This window comes from Canis lupus, chromosome 10 (assembly GCF_011100685.1).
Source record: "Canis lupus familiaris isolate Mischka breed German Shepherd chromosome 10, alternate assembly UU_Cfam_GSD_1.0, whole genome shotgun sequence".
NCBI classification, from domain to species: Eukaryota; Metazoa; Chordata; class Mammalia; order Carnivora; family Canidae; genus Canis; species Canis lupus.
The window spans coordinates 6,059,412-6,072,477 of NC_049231.1; the positions used below are offsets into that span (position 1 = coordinate 6,059,412).

Below are 13,066 nucleotides of genomic sequence, written 5' to 3' on the forward strand. Positions count from 1 at the left end.
TGTACTGTTTGTACCAAAAGCAACTTCCCTGTGGCTGTCACGATAATGGACATTGCATGTTAAAAACCACTGGTGCCTTATTGTTCCCAGATTAGAGTGGAAATGAGGTTTAGGTAATTGAGCAGAGCCCATTGGGAATAGCTAATAGGCTTAGTCACAAATAGGAAATGAAAAGAGAAAAGTAGCCCACAGAAATAGAAAAAAATAGGTTTGGAGGTATCATTATTCTCGGTTGCTTTGGGTACTTTATTCATTTACATGCTTAGCATATTTATATTTCTCCAGATGACTAAGTGATATAACAACCTTTAAGTCCTTGGTTTTTGCAAAACAAGTCATTCTGGGAGAATAAAGCATAACACATTTTTATATACATGCTAAAAGAACCAAGTTGTGAAAGGCGTATTTCACATTACCTTACCTAATTTTATGTGATTGTATATTTACAGAGAGTTTGAATTACTTCAAAATCCAAGGATTTTACTAGTTTTATTATATAAGATGGTGGAATTTTTAGGATCTACGATTGGAATAGCCAAACATAAATTAGTTAGTTTTGGGTTACATCAAAGAAAATAAATAGTTACTCTGTTCTTCAATCTTTTATCACCAAATGAAAATTGTTCCTTTAGGCAATTGTTCTTTGTTTTCGACTACACTTCACAAAAGATAATATTACAAATAATACAGCTGCTGCTACCGTGCGACAAGTTGTTACTGTTGTTTTTGAGAGGATGGTTGCTGAAGATGAACGATACAGAGGTAGAGTGATAAAAGTGGTTTCTTCTATCCATGATTTTTCTCTTTTGATTTTCAGTCTTTGCCCTGTGAACTTAGGCTACCGAAAAACTAGAATATTTGAAAAAATATATTTATTTTAACAATACTATTATATTGACAATGGCAGTTCAAAAAACTAAATCCCCGGTAGTGTTACACCCCAAGAATAGACTCTTTATTTTCTGTTTATTTCTAATTATGCATAATTTCACATTTTATACCAAATACTGCATTATATGTATTTTTAGCTAAACATTACATTATATGAATTTTTCATGTTATTTTATTTTTGTAATTTAAATTTTAATGGATGCACTATGTTTTGTGACTATTTGGCAGTTTAATGAACTAGTTTCCTGTTGGACACTTATATTGTCTTTAGTATTTTAGTACTCTTATGAGTGTCCTCCTACATATATTTTTCCATTTGAATTACTTCTTTAAGGTAAATTTCCAAGAGTGGGTTTCCCCTCATGTGAATTTTTGTCTGTACCTATTAAGATGTGTTAATGAAAGATATTTATGTAAAGATTAATCTTCATATTTTCATCAAATATCTTTATTGTAATTTTAAACATCGTTTTCTTTGTGATTTAAAAAAATTTTCTAAAAACTTAGAAACATGTCAGAGCTAGAGATACTGTTTTATTTATTTATTTATTTATTTATTTATTTATTTATTTATTTTTTATTTATTTATGATAGTCACAGAGAGAGAGAGAGAGAGAGAGAGAGAGAGAGAGGCAGAGACACAGGCAGAGGGAGAAGCAGGCTCCATGCACCGGGAGCCCGACGTGGGATTCGATCCCGGGTCTCCAGGATCGCGCCCTGGGCCAAAGGCAGGCGCCAAACCGCTGCGCCACCCAGGGATCCCTAGAGATACTGTTTGTTATAGTTTTAATAGTTTGATAACTTTTAGCTATAGAAATTGTATTTTTCACTTGTTATTGGATGAAAAGTAAATTAACCCCCATAATTAGTTGAAATGATCATAAGGTGTTACCTTCTAAGCAACCTGTCTGCTTTATGCATTCAAGAAACAAAAGTTAAACTACCTTTTCCTTTTACATGGCTTCCCCCACCCCCAACTTTTAATTTTATGCTCTGATTTCATTTGCGGTTCTTTTGGTATTACTTTAAAAAATGGGAATACTAGTAAGTAGTGGTAATGCTGCCTATTCTAATAATTCCTTCAGTTTTCCTAAAGTTAACCATTGGTCAGATTTTTCTTTTTTTTTTTCTTTTTTTCTTTTGGTCAGATTTTTCACATTCAGTTTCAGACATTCTTAATCTGTTGGTTTATTAGAATATTTCCACATATTTGATGTATTGGTTTTTCTTCTTTTTTTCCCCAGGGTTAATGCCAGTTGAAGTCTAGAGTTTGAAATATTACAGAATTAAAGTTATAGGATAAAACAGGGCAGTTCTCCAGTTTGGATGTGTTATAAATTCATAACATCACTATGATTCCTGGGTTGGTAGTTTTAGCTGTGTGTCTCTAAAGACCAGTATCTCATTTAATACTTTCTAGTAAGGTGGAAATACTTAGAACTTTATTTGTTTTTTAAGTAGTCATTAAGTCAACATTTATTCAAAATAGGCTGTCACAATTTACAAGAAAGGATATCTTACTAGTATTCAAAGAAATGCTGAGTAGGGAAGCACCTTTCTAGCTGTCAGTATCTATATCTGACATAGTAATTGTGGCAGATTAAGCAGTTAATTCTCTGGTATATGCTGAGATGATAATGGAATTAACCATGTGGTAAACTTTTATGTTTGTTTGATATTTAAAGGCACATTCATCAATCATGTGAATTTCAAATCCATAAAATAAAGGGATTAGGGAATGGGAACCTGGGAAAATCAAATGTGTAAGATAAAAGTAACAAGCTTACTAAAATGACATAAGATAGTTAAGAGTAGTTTTTATGGCATTTTATATAAAAATAAATTCCTGATTTTTCCCTCCATTTTGGAGGCATAGTTCTGAGCCTATATTTAAAGTTTATGATTTCATAAACATTTATTTTAAATAGCATATAGGATTTATTAAAGGTCATTATAAACCCCTAAAACACATCCTATTTTGATTGCAGATATTATAGAACAACCAGTACTGGTCCAAGGAAATAGTAACAGAAGATCTGTCAGCACCCTCAAACCTTGTGCTAAAGATGCATACATGCTTTTCCAGGTATTTCAGTTGATAAAAATAATTTTTATTATAAAATACTCTTTTGTGTGAATTTTTGATTTTGGAATTTTATGTCTGATTTAATTTTTAAAGTGTCAGTTTTTTAAATTGTCAGATTTTAAAGGGTCAAAAGTAGTATTTTAAAAATGTTATAAAAATGTCATAAAACATTAAAGAGCATCATCTATAGTTAATGGCTAAGCAACATGATAAAATGTTACATTTCATTTTAAGTAAGTAAAATGAATTAGCCCCAGAACTAGAAAAATAGGCATATTAGGGATGACTAGTAATATAAAATAATTCCTTTAACATAAAAATTTAACTAATAAGCCTTTGGTCTATTTAATATAATTTGATATACAGATACCTCATTTTTATGTTACTTGTCATGAATAAATAAATCTTTTAATTAAAATAAGATTTATCTGCACTGAAGTTTTTATTTTTTATTAAAGGGTTAAGTGTTTTTTTCATTAAAAGACTTAACTATTTATCTGTACACCTTATGTATTATCAATAGTTATATAGTTCTATGAAAGTTTACTTATATAATCAAGTATATAGTTTGTCAGAATTGAATTACCAGTGCTTAGTTTCTAAGAGGTAAAAATAACTACCAAATAAGAAGAGATAATTTTTAAAAATTTTATGAATTTTGGAAAGCACATTTCATTCCAGTATGTGAATGTTTTATTTATTTTTTTATTTATTGTTTGACTTATTTTCCCAGGACCTTTGTCAGTTGGTTAACGCTGATGCGCCTTACTGGCTAGTAGGGATGACAGAAATGACTCGAACATTTGGCCTTGAATTACTTGAGTCAGTCCTGAATGATTTTCCACAGGTCTTTTTACAAGTAAGCCATTTGTAGTATCTTGTAATAAAAATAATAATTTTTTCATAGATGGTTTTTAAGAAAGTAACATAATTCTTTTTCCCACGTTAGAGGAGTGAAAGAATTACAGCTTCAGACTATGTTATTATAGTGCCCTACCATTTTGAAATTTTAACATTAGAAGGAATCCCTAGGGACCGCCTAGTGAGGCATTTCCCATCCTGTGTATATTAGGGAATTTGGTAATGAGCTATTTTTTATAATATTTGAAAATTGAAATACAAAAACTATGTGCTTTTGGATAATTCAGATGGAAAAAAGAAGTAGTCAGTGGTTGATAAATTTAACTTGCAATACAAAATACTTCAACACAGTATTGGGAGTAAATAGGGAGTAAAGTAAGAAAGACTCCAAACTTCTAATTTAATTTGCAAGAGGCTAAAGTCTAAAATTGATTCAATGATGTACATCGGGTTCCTTAGTTATTAGCACATCTTAAACTGAAATTTAGATCTTTTTACTACTAGCCTAGCTCTTTTCCCTACCATAATGCTTCCTTAAGTCATCTGTTTTATCTTTCCCTCTGACCTACAGAATGTGTGAATCACATGCCGCAATAGTAGAAGATTCTTTAGCACAGGAATTGGAACTGAAACTTTTATTATATGGTTGATAATTTGGGGGCATAAAGGTCATGACTGTGATGAGAATAGTTTGAGTAGAGTTGGGATGATTCCTTGTGGTTATAAAGGAAGCCCAGTTGTATTCAGTTGAGTGGTGAGGGGAAAAGTGGATAGATAAAACTTTTAAGATTGTCTGTAATATTTATTTGTTAACCAATATATAAATTTATTTAGTGAAGTATGAAAATGTATATTTGGTGGTCAGAGAAACCAACTGTAGATATGAGAGTAGAATTTCAAACCACCTAACTTTTAAGATCCCATTTAGAGGGCAAAGAATTAGAAAGTATATTAAAATGCATATAAAAGTCTGGAAAGATATACATTCAGAAGTTAGCAATGATCAAATAACTTATCTATAGGAAGTGAGATTAGATAAGACTTTTATTTATTTTTATTTATTTTTTATTAATTTTTATTATTCATGACAGACACAGTGAGAGAGAAGGGGAGAGGCAGAGACACAGGCAGAGGGAGAAGCAGGCTCCACACAGGGAGCCTAACATGGGACTCAATCCTGGGTCTCCAGGATCATGCCCTGGGCCAAAGTCGGCACTAAACGGCTGGGCCACCGGGGCTGCCCAAGACTTGTATTTTTATCTTTACGCTTACTGATATTGTCTCATTTTTGTTCTCTAGTCCATCTCATTTCTTATAAGGAGACCTCTAAAAAATCTTAATTCTGAGTGAATAAATTCAGAGCAAATAAATGGCTCTGTGCCTTGTTTTTTTTTTTTTTTCCTTTTCTGTAAGATTAAAGATTAGATTGGATGATTTTTATAATTTTGTCTTGTTCTCAGCCTCAATGATATTTGTATGATTAAAACAACAAAAGAATGTATATTTGAGGTTAGACATTAAATATACTCTAGACCTGGGACACCTGGGTGGCTCAGCAGTTGAGCGTCTGCCTTGGCTTACGGCGTGATCCCTGGGTCCTGGGATCAAGTGCCGCATCTGGCTCCCTGCATGGAGCCTGCTTCTCCCTCTGCCTGTGTCTCTGCCTCTCTCTCTGTATATCTCTCATGAATAAATAAATAGAATCTTAAAAATATATATATACTCTAGACCTTATGCTATCAGTAAAATGGGACTACTTTTGGCTAATATAGGCAGGGAGTTAACAGTTTAAGGAAGGTTTTCTGTATAATATGCCATGACTAATCAAGTAAAATTTAAGAATCCCTTGCAAGCTTTCCCGGACTTTAAAATAATTAGGGTGCCTGACTGGCTTAGCCAAGGGGCATGCGACTCGATCCTTAGGGTCATGAGTTTGAGCCACATGGTGGTGTAGGGATTGAAGAAATAAAAACTTAAAAAAAAAAATGCTTGTCATTGGGTTTTTTAAAAAAGCAGCATATTGCATTCTGTTTAAGCGATCTAAGTAGAATGAAATATGAAGTTAATTATTAAATCCTCCATGCCTGAATGGAATTGTTATGTTGGCAAAATAAAATTAATGAATAATATAACATCTATCTGATGTTCTCTCAGCTGCCTATTTTAAATGCTTTAGGTGTTTGAATTTGTGTAATGTGTCTTCTTTCTTCTTTTCTTTGTTTTTAATTGCTAGTGTTCTACCAAAATTAAAATGACAAATGATGAACCACTTAATTCTAAATGATTAAATGTTCCTTTTTAAATTGGATTCTTTTTAAAACTTTTTGAAATATTGACGATCATTTTGATCTTATACTCTAAATAGCAACACTAATTTCATAATTGTGTGTAAACTGTAGAATAGTAAATTAAACATAAAGCTAAATTATTCATACTGATTATTAAGTTCTGTTTGCTAGTAAGACTGTGTTTTAAAAGTATTAAGTACAAACTAAGTTAATATATATTTTTTTTTATCTTTGCAAATAGCACCAAGAGTTTAGTTTCCTCCTCAAAGAAAGGGTATGTCCTCTTGTGATAAAACTCTTTTCTCCAAATATAAAGTTCAGACAAGGTTCCAGCTCTTCATCTTCTCCGGCACCAGTTGAAAAACCGTATTTTCCCATCTGCATGCGTTTGCTGAGAGTAGTATCTGTTCTGATTAAGCAATTTTACAGCCTTTTGGTAAGTGCTAATTGTATGTGTAATTCCATGTAGTGCTCTTTTTAAATGGTGATTTATTTTAATGCATTCAGTTTTTTTTCACTTTAGCAGAATTTCTTTTTAAGTATTTATAGGTATTTTTCTGCTTACCCTATGGGTTTATTCTGTACTTTCTTAGATTCTGCTTATGTTTTATATAGTATTTTTAATGTATATCAAGGAGAGTCATGGCCTGTTATCTGAAGGCAGCACAGAATTTGTGGCTTGGGAATTTAGCTTTTTAGCTAATTATCTATATGTCATTTGAAGGATAATTAAAATTACAGTATCTGCAATTTATACTGCTTTCACTTATACTATTTCATGTATATAAACAGATTAAAGCAAAGAAGTTAAAAATTTGGTGAACTCTAGGATTAAAAATCAACTGTTCTGACTTCTAGTCCAGTACTGTATTTATTTTGCATACATTTATGTATGCCAAGGTCTCCTGGTACTTGCTGAAAATAAATGAAAAGTAGTTTAATTTCTCCAAAGATAGGGAGCCTTTATCTGTCAGCTATTACACTTTCTAAATTATACTTATTTATAGTCTGTTTCAATCCACAAAGAAACTTTTTAAAAAATGTAAATCCGAGTGACATCAGCAAAACGTTTGAGTTTGGAGCTCCAGGCCCTCTGTCCTCCAAGGAGACACCAAGTTAACAGTACATAGATTACTTCTGTGAGAACTTCAGATATAGTTAAGAGGTTATATGTAAGGTGAAGCAGAGAGGTTCATTAGAGTGGATAGGAAACCTCATTGCACTTACCTGCATACCTCATCCCACTCCTCACACAGCATAGGGTGTGTGATCAGGAGAAAACTCTTGACCTGCAGCTTCTCCTTCAGATGGGAAAAAAGATGAAATAGTGTAACCACCATTCTGACTTTTTGGGGGTATGCCCAACCCATTTCTGTCTCACTGACAAGAAAGGCAGCAGCATACTTGGGCCTACTGGGAACAAAGGCAAGGCCTGCTGCTTGCTGTTGCCCAGAGAGCATCCTAATGTGGACATACACCAGGGGGAGCTCCATTCTAAATAAAAACCAATAAATGTCTTCAGCTAGGAAATTACACACACAAGCTCAGAGGAGACACATTTGACAGAAGAGGTTTGAGAGGATCCCAAGCTTATTGGTGAAGATCTTTCCGCATATAAAGCCAGTCCATAAAGACTAAAAGAGTTGGCTTTTTTCAAATGCCCAAATTTCAACAACAATAAAAAATAACAAGGCATATACTAAGAAACAGAGAAACATGGCCCACTTCAAGGAACAAAATTAATCTCCAGAAACTAACCATAAAGAAATGGAGGTCAGTGAGTTTCCTGAAAAAAATTCAACATAATCATAAAGATGCTGAGTGAGCTAGGAGAGAATACAGACAACTAAATGAAATCAAGAAAGTGGTGTATGAACAAAATGAGAATATCAATAAAGAGATAGAAACTGTAAAGAAGACTAAAACAAAAACATAAAGTATAAGAATACAGTAACTGAATTGAAAAAGTCACTAGAGGGGGTCAACAGTAAATTGGATTAGTAGACTAGAAGGAAGAATCAACAGAATTGAAGACAAGTCATTTGCAATTACCAGGTCAGAAGAAGAAGAAGAACAACAACAACAACAAAAGAATGAAGAGCCTCTAAGGGACTGATCGTATACCATCCAGTAGACCAAGATACACGCCTGGAAAAACACACTGGGTTCCAGTCTCACACTCATAACACCTCAGACATCAGGATTTTTACTCATATCAACCAGTTCTCTGACCGCCAGATATCCTACATTTCAATTCATCTCTAACACTAACTAGAGTTAGCACAGATCATACAGTTAAAGACTCAGTCCCACAAAAGACTCTTCTCTGTTGCAGATGCCAATTGTAAGTAGTAGGTTGCCTGGTTGCTCACAAATTCTAACTTGGTTATTTTTTTTTTTAAGATTTTATTTATTTATTCATAGAGACACAGCTAGAAAGAGAGAGGCAGAGACACAGGCAGAGGGAGAAGCAGGCACCATGTAGGGACCCTGATGTGGGACTCGATCCCGGGTCTCCAGGATCACACCCCAGGCTGCAGGCGGTACTAAACCGCTGCGCCACTGGGGCTGCCCCTCTAACTTTGTTATATATGGGAAGTTCCCACAACCTCCTCTTTGGGTTTGATAATTTGCTAAACTAGTTCACAGAACCTAGGAAAACAGTTTATTTACTATTGCCTATTTATTACAAAGAATATTTTAAAAGAACTACTGAACAGGCAGATGAAGAGATTCATAGAGCAAGGTCTGGAAAAGTCCCAAGAGCAGGAGCTTCTGTCTCCCTGAAGTTGGGATGTGCAGCTCTCTTGGCATGTAGATGTGTTCACCAACCTAGAAGCTCCCTAAACTGTACTTTTAGGATTTTTACAGTGTTTTTTTTTTTGTTTTGTTTTAATTCAGTTTCTACCACTCTCCCCTCTCCAGAGAATGAGGGATGGGGCTGTAAATCTCAAGTTTCTAATTATGATTGTTTTTCCTGATATCCAGCCCCTACTCTGCATTCCATCAAGAGTTGCCTCATTAGAATTGAAGATACTATTCACATAGGAAATTCCAAGAGACTTAGGAGCTCTGTGTTAGATGCTTCTATTACTCAGGAAATTATGGGGATTTTAGTGTCAGAAACTAGGAACAGAGACCAATATACATATTTATTACTTCACAATACATTATGGAAGTCTCAGATGAGGAAAGAAAGAGACAGCCTATTTGAAGTAAAGGCCCCAAATTTCCCAACTTTGAAAAGGAAAGGGACATATAAATTCATGAACTCAGAGAATTATAACTAAGATTAATCTATACCAAGGGAGCTATACCAAGACACATTATAATTAAGCTGTTAAAATTTACAGAGAATCTTTCAAGCAGCAAAAGGAAAGCAACTTGTCATATGCAAAGGATCACTCCTAAGACTCAGTAGATTTCTCAGCAGAAACCTTATAGGTTTCAAACCTTACAGGTTCCCAGAAGGAAATGGGATACTATATTCAAAGTACTGGAAGGGAAAAAACCTGCCAGTGAAGGGGAAATTAAGACCTTGCCAGATAAACAAAAGCTGGTACAGTTCATTACCTGTGACAAGGCCCAATATATATCACTCTCCTACTTATTTTCCTAAATATTATCAGAGTTGTCTTAGGAGGGCTTCTCTCTAAAATGCAGGTTTAGCTACATTAAATTAAGATAAGGTTATATATAGGAAGAAAAGACATTCCTCCTTTTCTTTTTCATAGCCACTCGTCAGTCATAGAGCACCAAGTCTTCTGTTCTCACAGTAATGCAGCGTGCTTATATCTTAACACATATAACAAATCATAACAATATAGAATATAACATAACAAATATAGAATATACATTTTCTTTTTTTTTTTTTTTTAGAATATACATTTTCATAACAAATATAGAATATACATTTTCTGTTTCCAAACCAAGAATTACCAGCTTCTTTTTTATTTTTATAAAACTTGGTGCTGCGTTGTGCCCCTCAAAATGAACATCATAGCATTTGGAGATGGAATCTTTGGGAGATACTTAGGTTTAGATGAGATCATGCAGGTAGGGCCATCATGATGGGGTTTAGTGACCTTATACAAAAGGAGCTTGTTTGCTCTATTTCTATCACGTGAGAACATGGTAATAAGGCAGCTGTCTGCAAGCTAGGAAGAGTGCTGTCACGCAAACCTGATGATGCTGGCACCCTGATCTCAGACTTAAAGCCTCCAGAACTGTGCCAAATAAATTTGTTACTTAAGCCACCCAGTCTGTGATCTGCTATGGTATCCCAACAGACTAAGAACTTGGCTTCTCTCCACTCGTTCTGTTATGTAGCAGTTCATCTGGTGACTTTTTCAGAGATAGGGATACTCTATTCTTCAGTAATTTCAGTTTTTTATGAAATTGCTGTTTTTGAGTGCATATATTTTGGATACCGCACAAGGTGCTTTACATATATTAATTCATTTAGACTTTAATACAGCTGAAAAAATGAGACTCAGGATATTTATGTAATTTGCCTGAGATCATACTTTCTAAGCCATGGAGCTGAGATGTTAATGAATTCTTTTATAGGCCCTAAACCCCATGCTCTTAATTCCAGTGCATTTGACTTACTTCTCTGCTTTCTTACTACTGTTCCTATACCATTCTCCATATTTAGACCTTAATTTCTTTGACTTGAGGGGATAAAAGGGGAACATAAATAACAGTATTGCCAGCTACAAGAAAGATTGATTGTTATTACCTCAAAGTAGAAAAATGCCTACTTCTGTGTATATCACTCATAGGGGCTGATAACCAACTGGTAAAATTTCCCTTCCTGATAAGGCAGCTCTAGGACTGTGTTTATAAAGATGAATTCTTCAGTTGTATATAAGATATTAGTTCCTCCGGGGCTCCTGAGTGGCTCAGTCAGTTAAGTGTCTGCCTTTGGCCCAGGTCATGATCCCCGGGTCCTGGGATGGAGCCTTGCGTCAGGCTCCTGCTCAGCTGGGGAGTCTGCTTCCTCTCTGCCCCTACTCATGCTCTCTCTTTTGCTCATACTCTCTATCAAATAAGTAAATAAAATCTTTAAAAAAGGAAAAGATATTAGTTCCTCAGTGTTACACTTTGTGACATTGGAACTTATCAGTATGGGAAAGTTTAGACATTCTACAGTTTCTCCAAAGGCAAAAGTTAAAGGTGCGGTACTTGTGGAATAAGATATGTAATTGTTATGGAATGCTTGTCTCTCCTTTCTTTGTGTTTTCTTTATTTAAACATGGAAACGATACATCTCCTAGGAGACATACTAGAGTAATAATTCTTATACTTTGTAGTCTTTGGATCCCATTATACTTATAATAAAATGTTGTGGAGCTTTTGTTTATGTGGATAATTTCTGTCATTTATTTTGTTAAAGATTAAGTCTGAGATCATATTAAACCCATTCTTGTTAACATAAAAACTTACTATTTTTCCAATGGGAAAACAAAGATTTTATATATATATATATATTTTTTTTAAGTGATATCTTCTTTTTTTTTAATTAATTTGTTTTTTTTTTTTAAGATGTATTTATTTGAGAGAGAGTGTGCAAGTTGGAGGAGGGGCAGAGAGAGAGAGAGAGAGAGAATCTCAAGCAGGCTCTGTGTTGAGCCCAGATGCAGAGCCTGACATGAGGCTCAGTCTCACAACCCTGAGATCATGACCTAAGCCCAAACCAAGAGTCAGATGATTAACTGACTGAGTAACCCAGGCAACCCAAAGATTTTGTAACTTTTGCAAATGTCTTTAATGGCTGGCTTAGTAGAAGATAGTTGGAGTTTCATATCTTTTGTTTTCGTTCTGTTGTGCTACTTTGTTTTGGTTGAAGCATATAAAGAAAATCTGGCTTCTCAAAGTTATGTAGTTGAAAAAGGCAGAATTGTCCTCATGGATATTAATATTATCTTAGCAATAGATCCTCTTCTTTGATACTACACCAAAATGGACTAGTGATAGCTTAAAGGCATAGAATCTGAAAACTTAGAAATGACATTTTCATACTGGTTACATTAAAATTCATTGATTCATCTTGTGCTCTGATTGTATCTTTTCTCCATACATGATTTTGTAATATGTATTTTAGTGATGCAGATATTCCAAATGTTAACACTTTATACATTACCAAGAATTATGTAGGTTAGTCACCAGCTATTTTTCAGATAAGTCTCCTGTTATTAAGAAGTTGTCAATGTCACAATGGTAGATACGAGTTTTCTAAAACACTGGTTTTTGTTTGAAAGCTTGAATCTATTGGCAACAAATACTGTCATTTGTTTCCCTGAAAGTGACAAGCTTTCTTTGTTCATTTTTGACAAAGTATCTGCATTATACACAAGTCTAAATAGTTGTATTTTATCTTTTGCTCTTTCAGTCAAAATGGTGTTCCATAGGCGAAAAAGTGACTAAATCATTCTGAACTGTGCTTTTCCTCCAGACAACCATTGTACGTTGATATATAGTAACAATGCTTCATATGGATTCTCATTTTGTCACACAGAAAATTAAAAAGACATGCACTTATAAGTTAGACTTAAAATCAATAATTTAAATTTTGTATTCTTGCTATTTTTGTTTTATTTTTATTCATCATGGTTTTTTAGTGAAATAGACCTTTTTTTAAAAAAAAATATCTGAGTGGTTTTAAAAAAAAATGCCTGGGTGGCTCAGCAGTTGAGAGTCTGCCTTCGGCTCAGGCCGTGATCCTGGTGTCCTGGGATTGAGTCCCGCACTGGGCTCCCTGCATGGAGCCTGCTTCTCCCTCTGCCTGTGTCTCTGCTTCTCTCTCTGTATCATGAATAAATACATAAAATCTTAAAAAAAAAAAAACTGAGTGACAATGAAGAATAGACACTAGTGCAGTTTGCTGTTAGTGTCTTGATTCTTGCCAAAGTTGTTTTACCCACCATTGCTTTTGTAC

General features: G+C 34.1%; 1 protein-coding gene across 5 annotated transcripts in view; it reads left to right on the plus strand.

Annotated features, from left to right (window-relative positions):
• The window catches only part of MON2 (MON2 homolog, regulator of endosome-to-Golgi trafficking), a 106,354-nt gene that overhangs the window by 25,440 nt on the left and 67,848 nt on the right, over positions 1-13,066 (plus strand). For all 5 annotated transcript variants that reach the window (XM_038549872.1, XM_038549874.1, XM_038549873.1 and 2 more), the window contains exons 5-8: positions 633-762; positions 2,880-2,977; positions 3,711-3,836; positions 6,368-6,562. In XM_038549872.1, the coding sequence (XP_038405800.1) occupies positions 633-762; positions 2,880-2,977; positions 3,711-3,836; positions 6,368-6,562 (549 nt within the window). The remainder of the gene's footprint in view (positions 1-632; positions 763-2,879; positions 2,978-3,710; positions 3,837-6,367; positions 6,563-13,066) is intronic.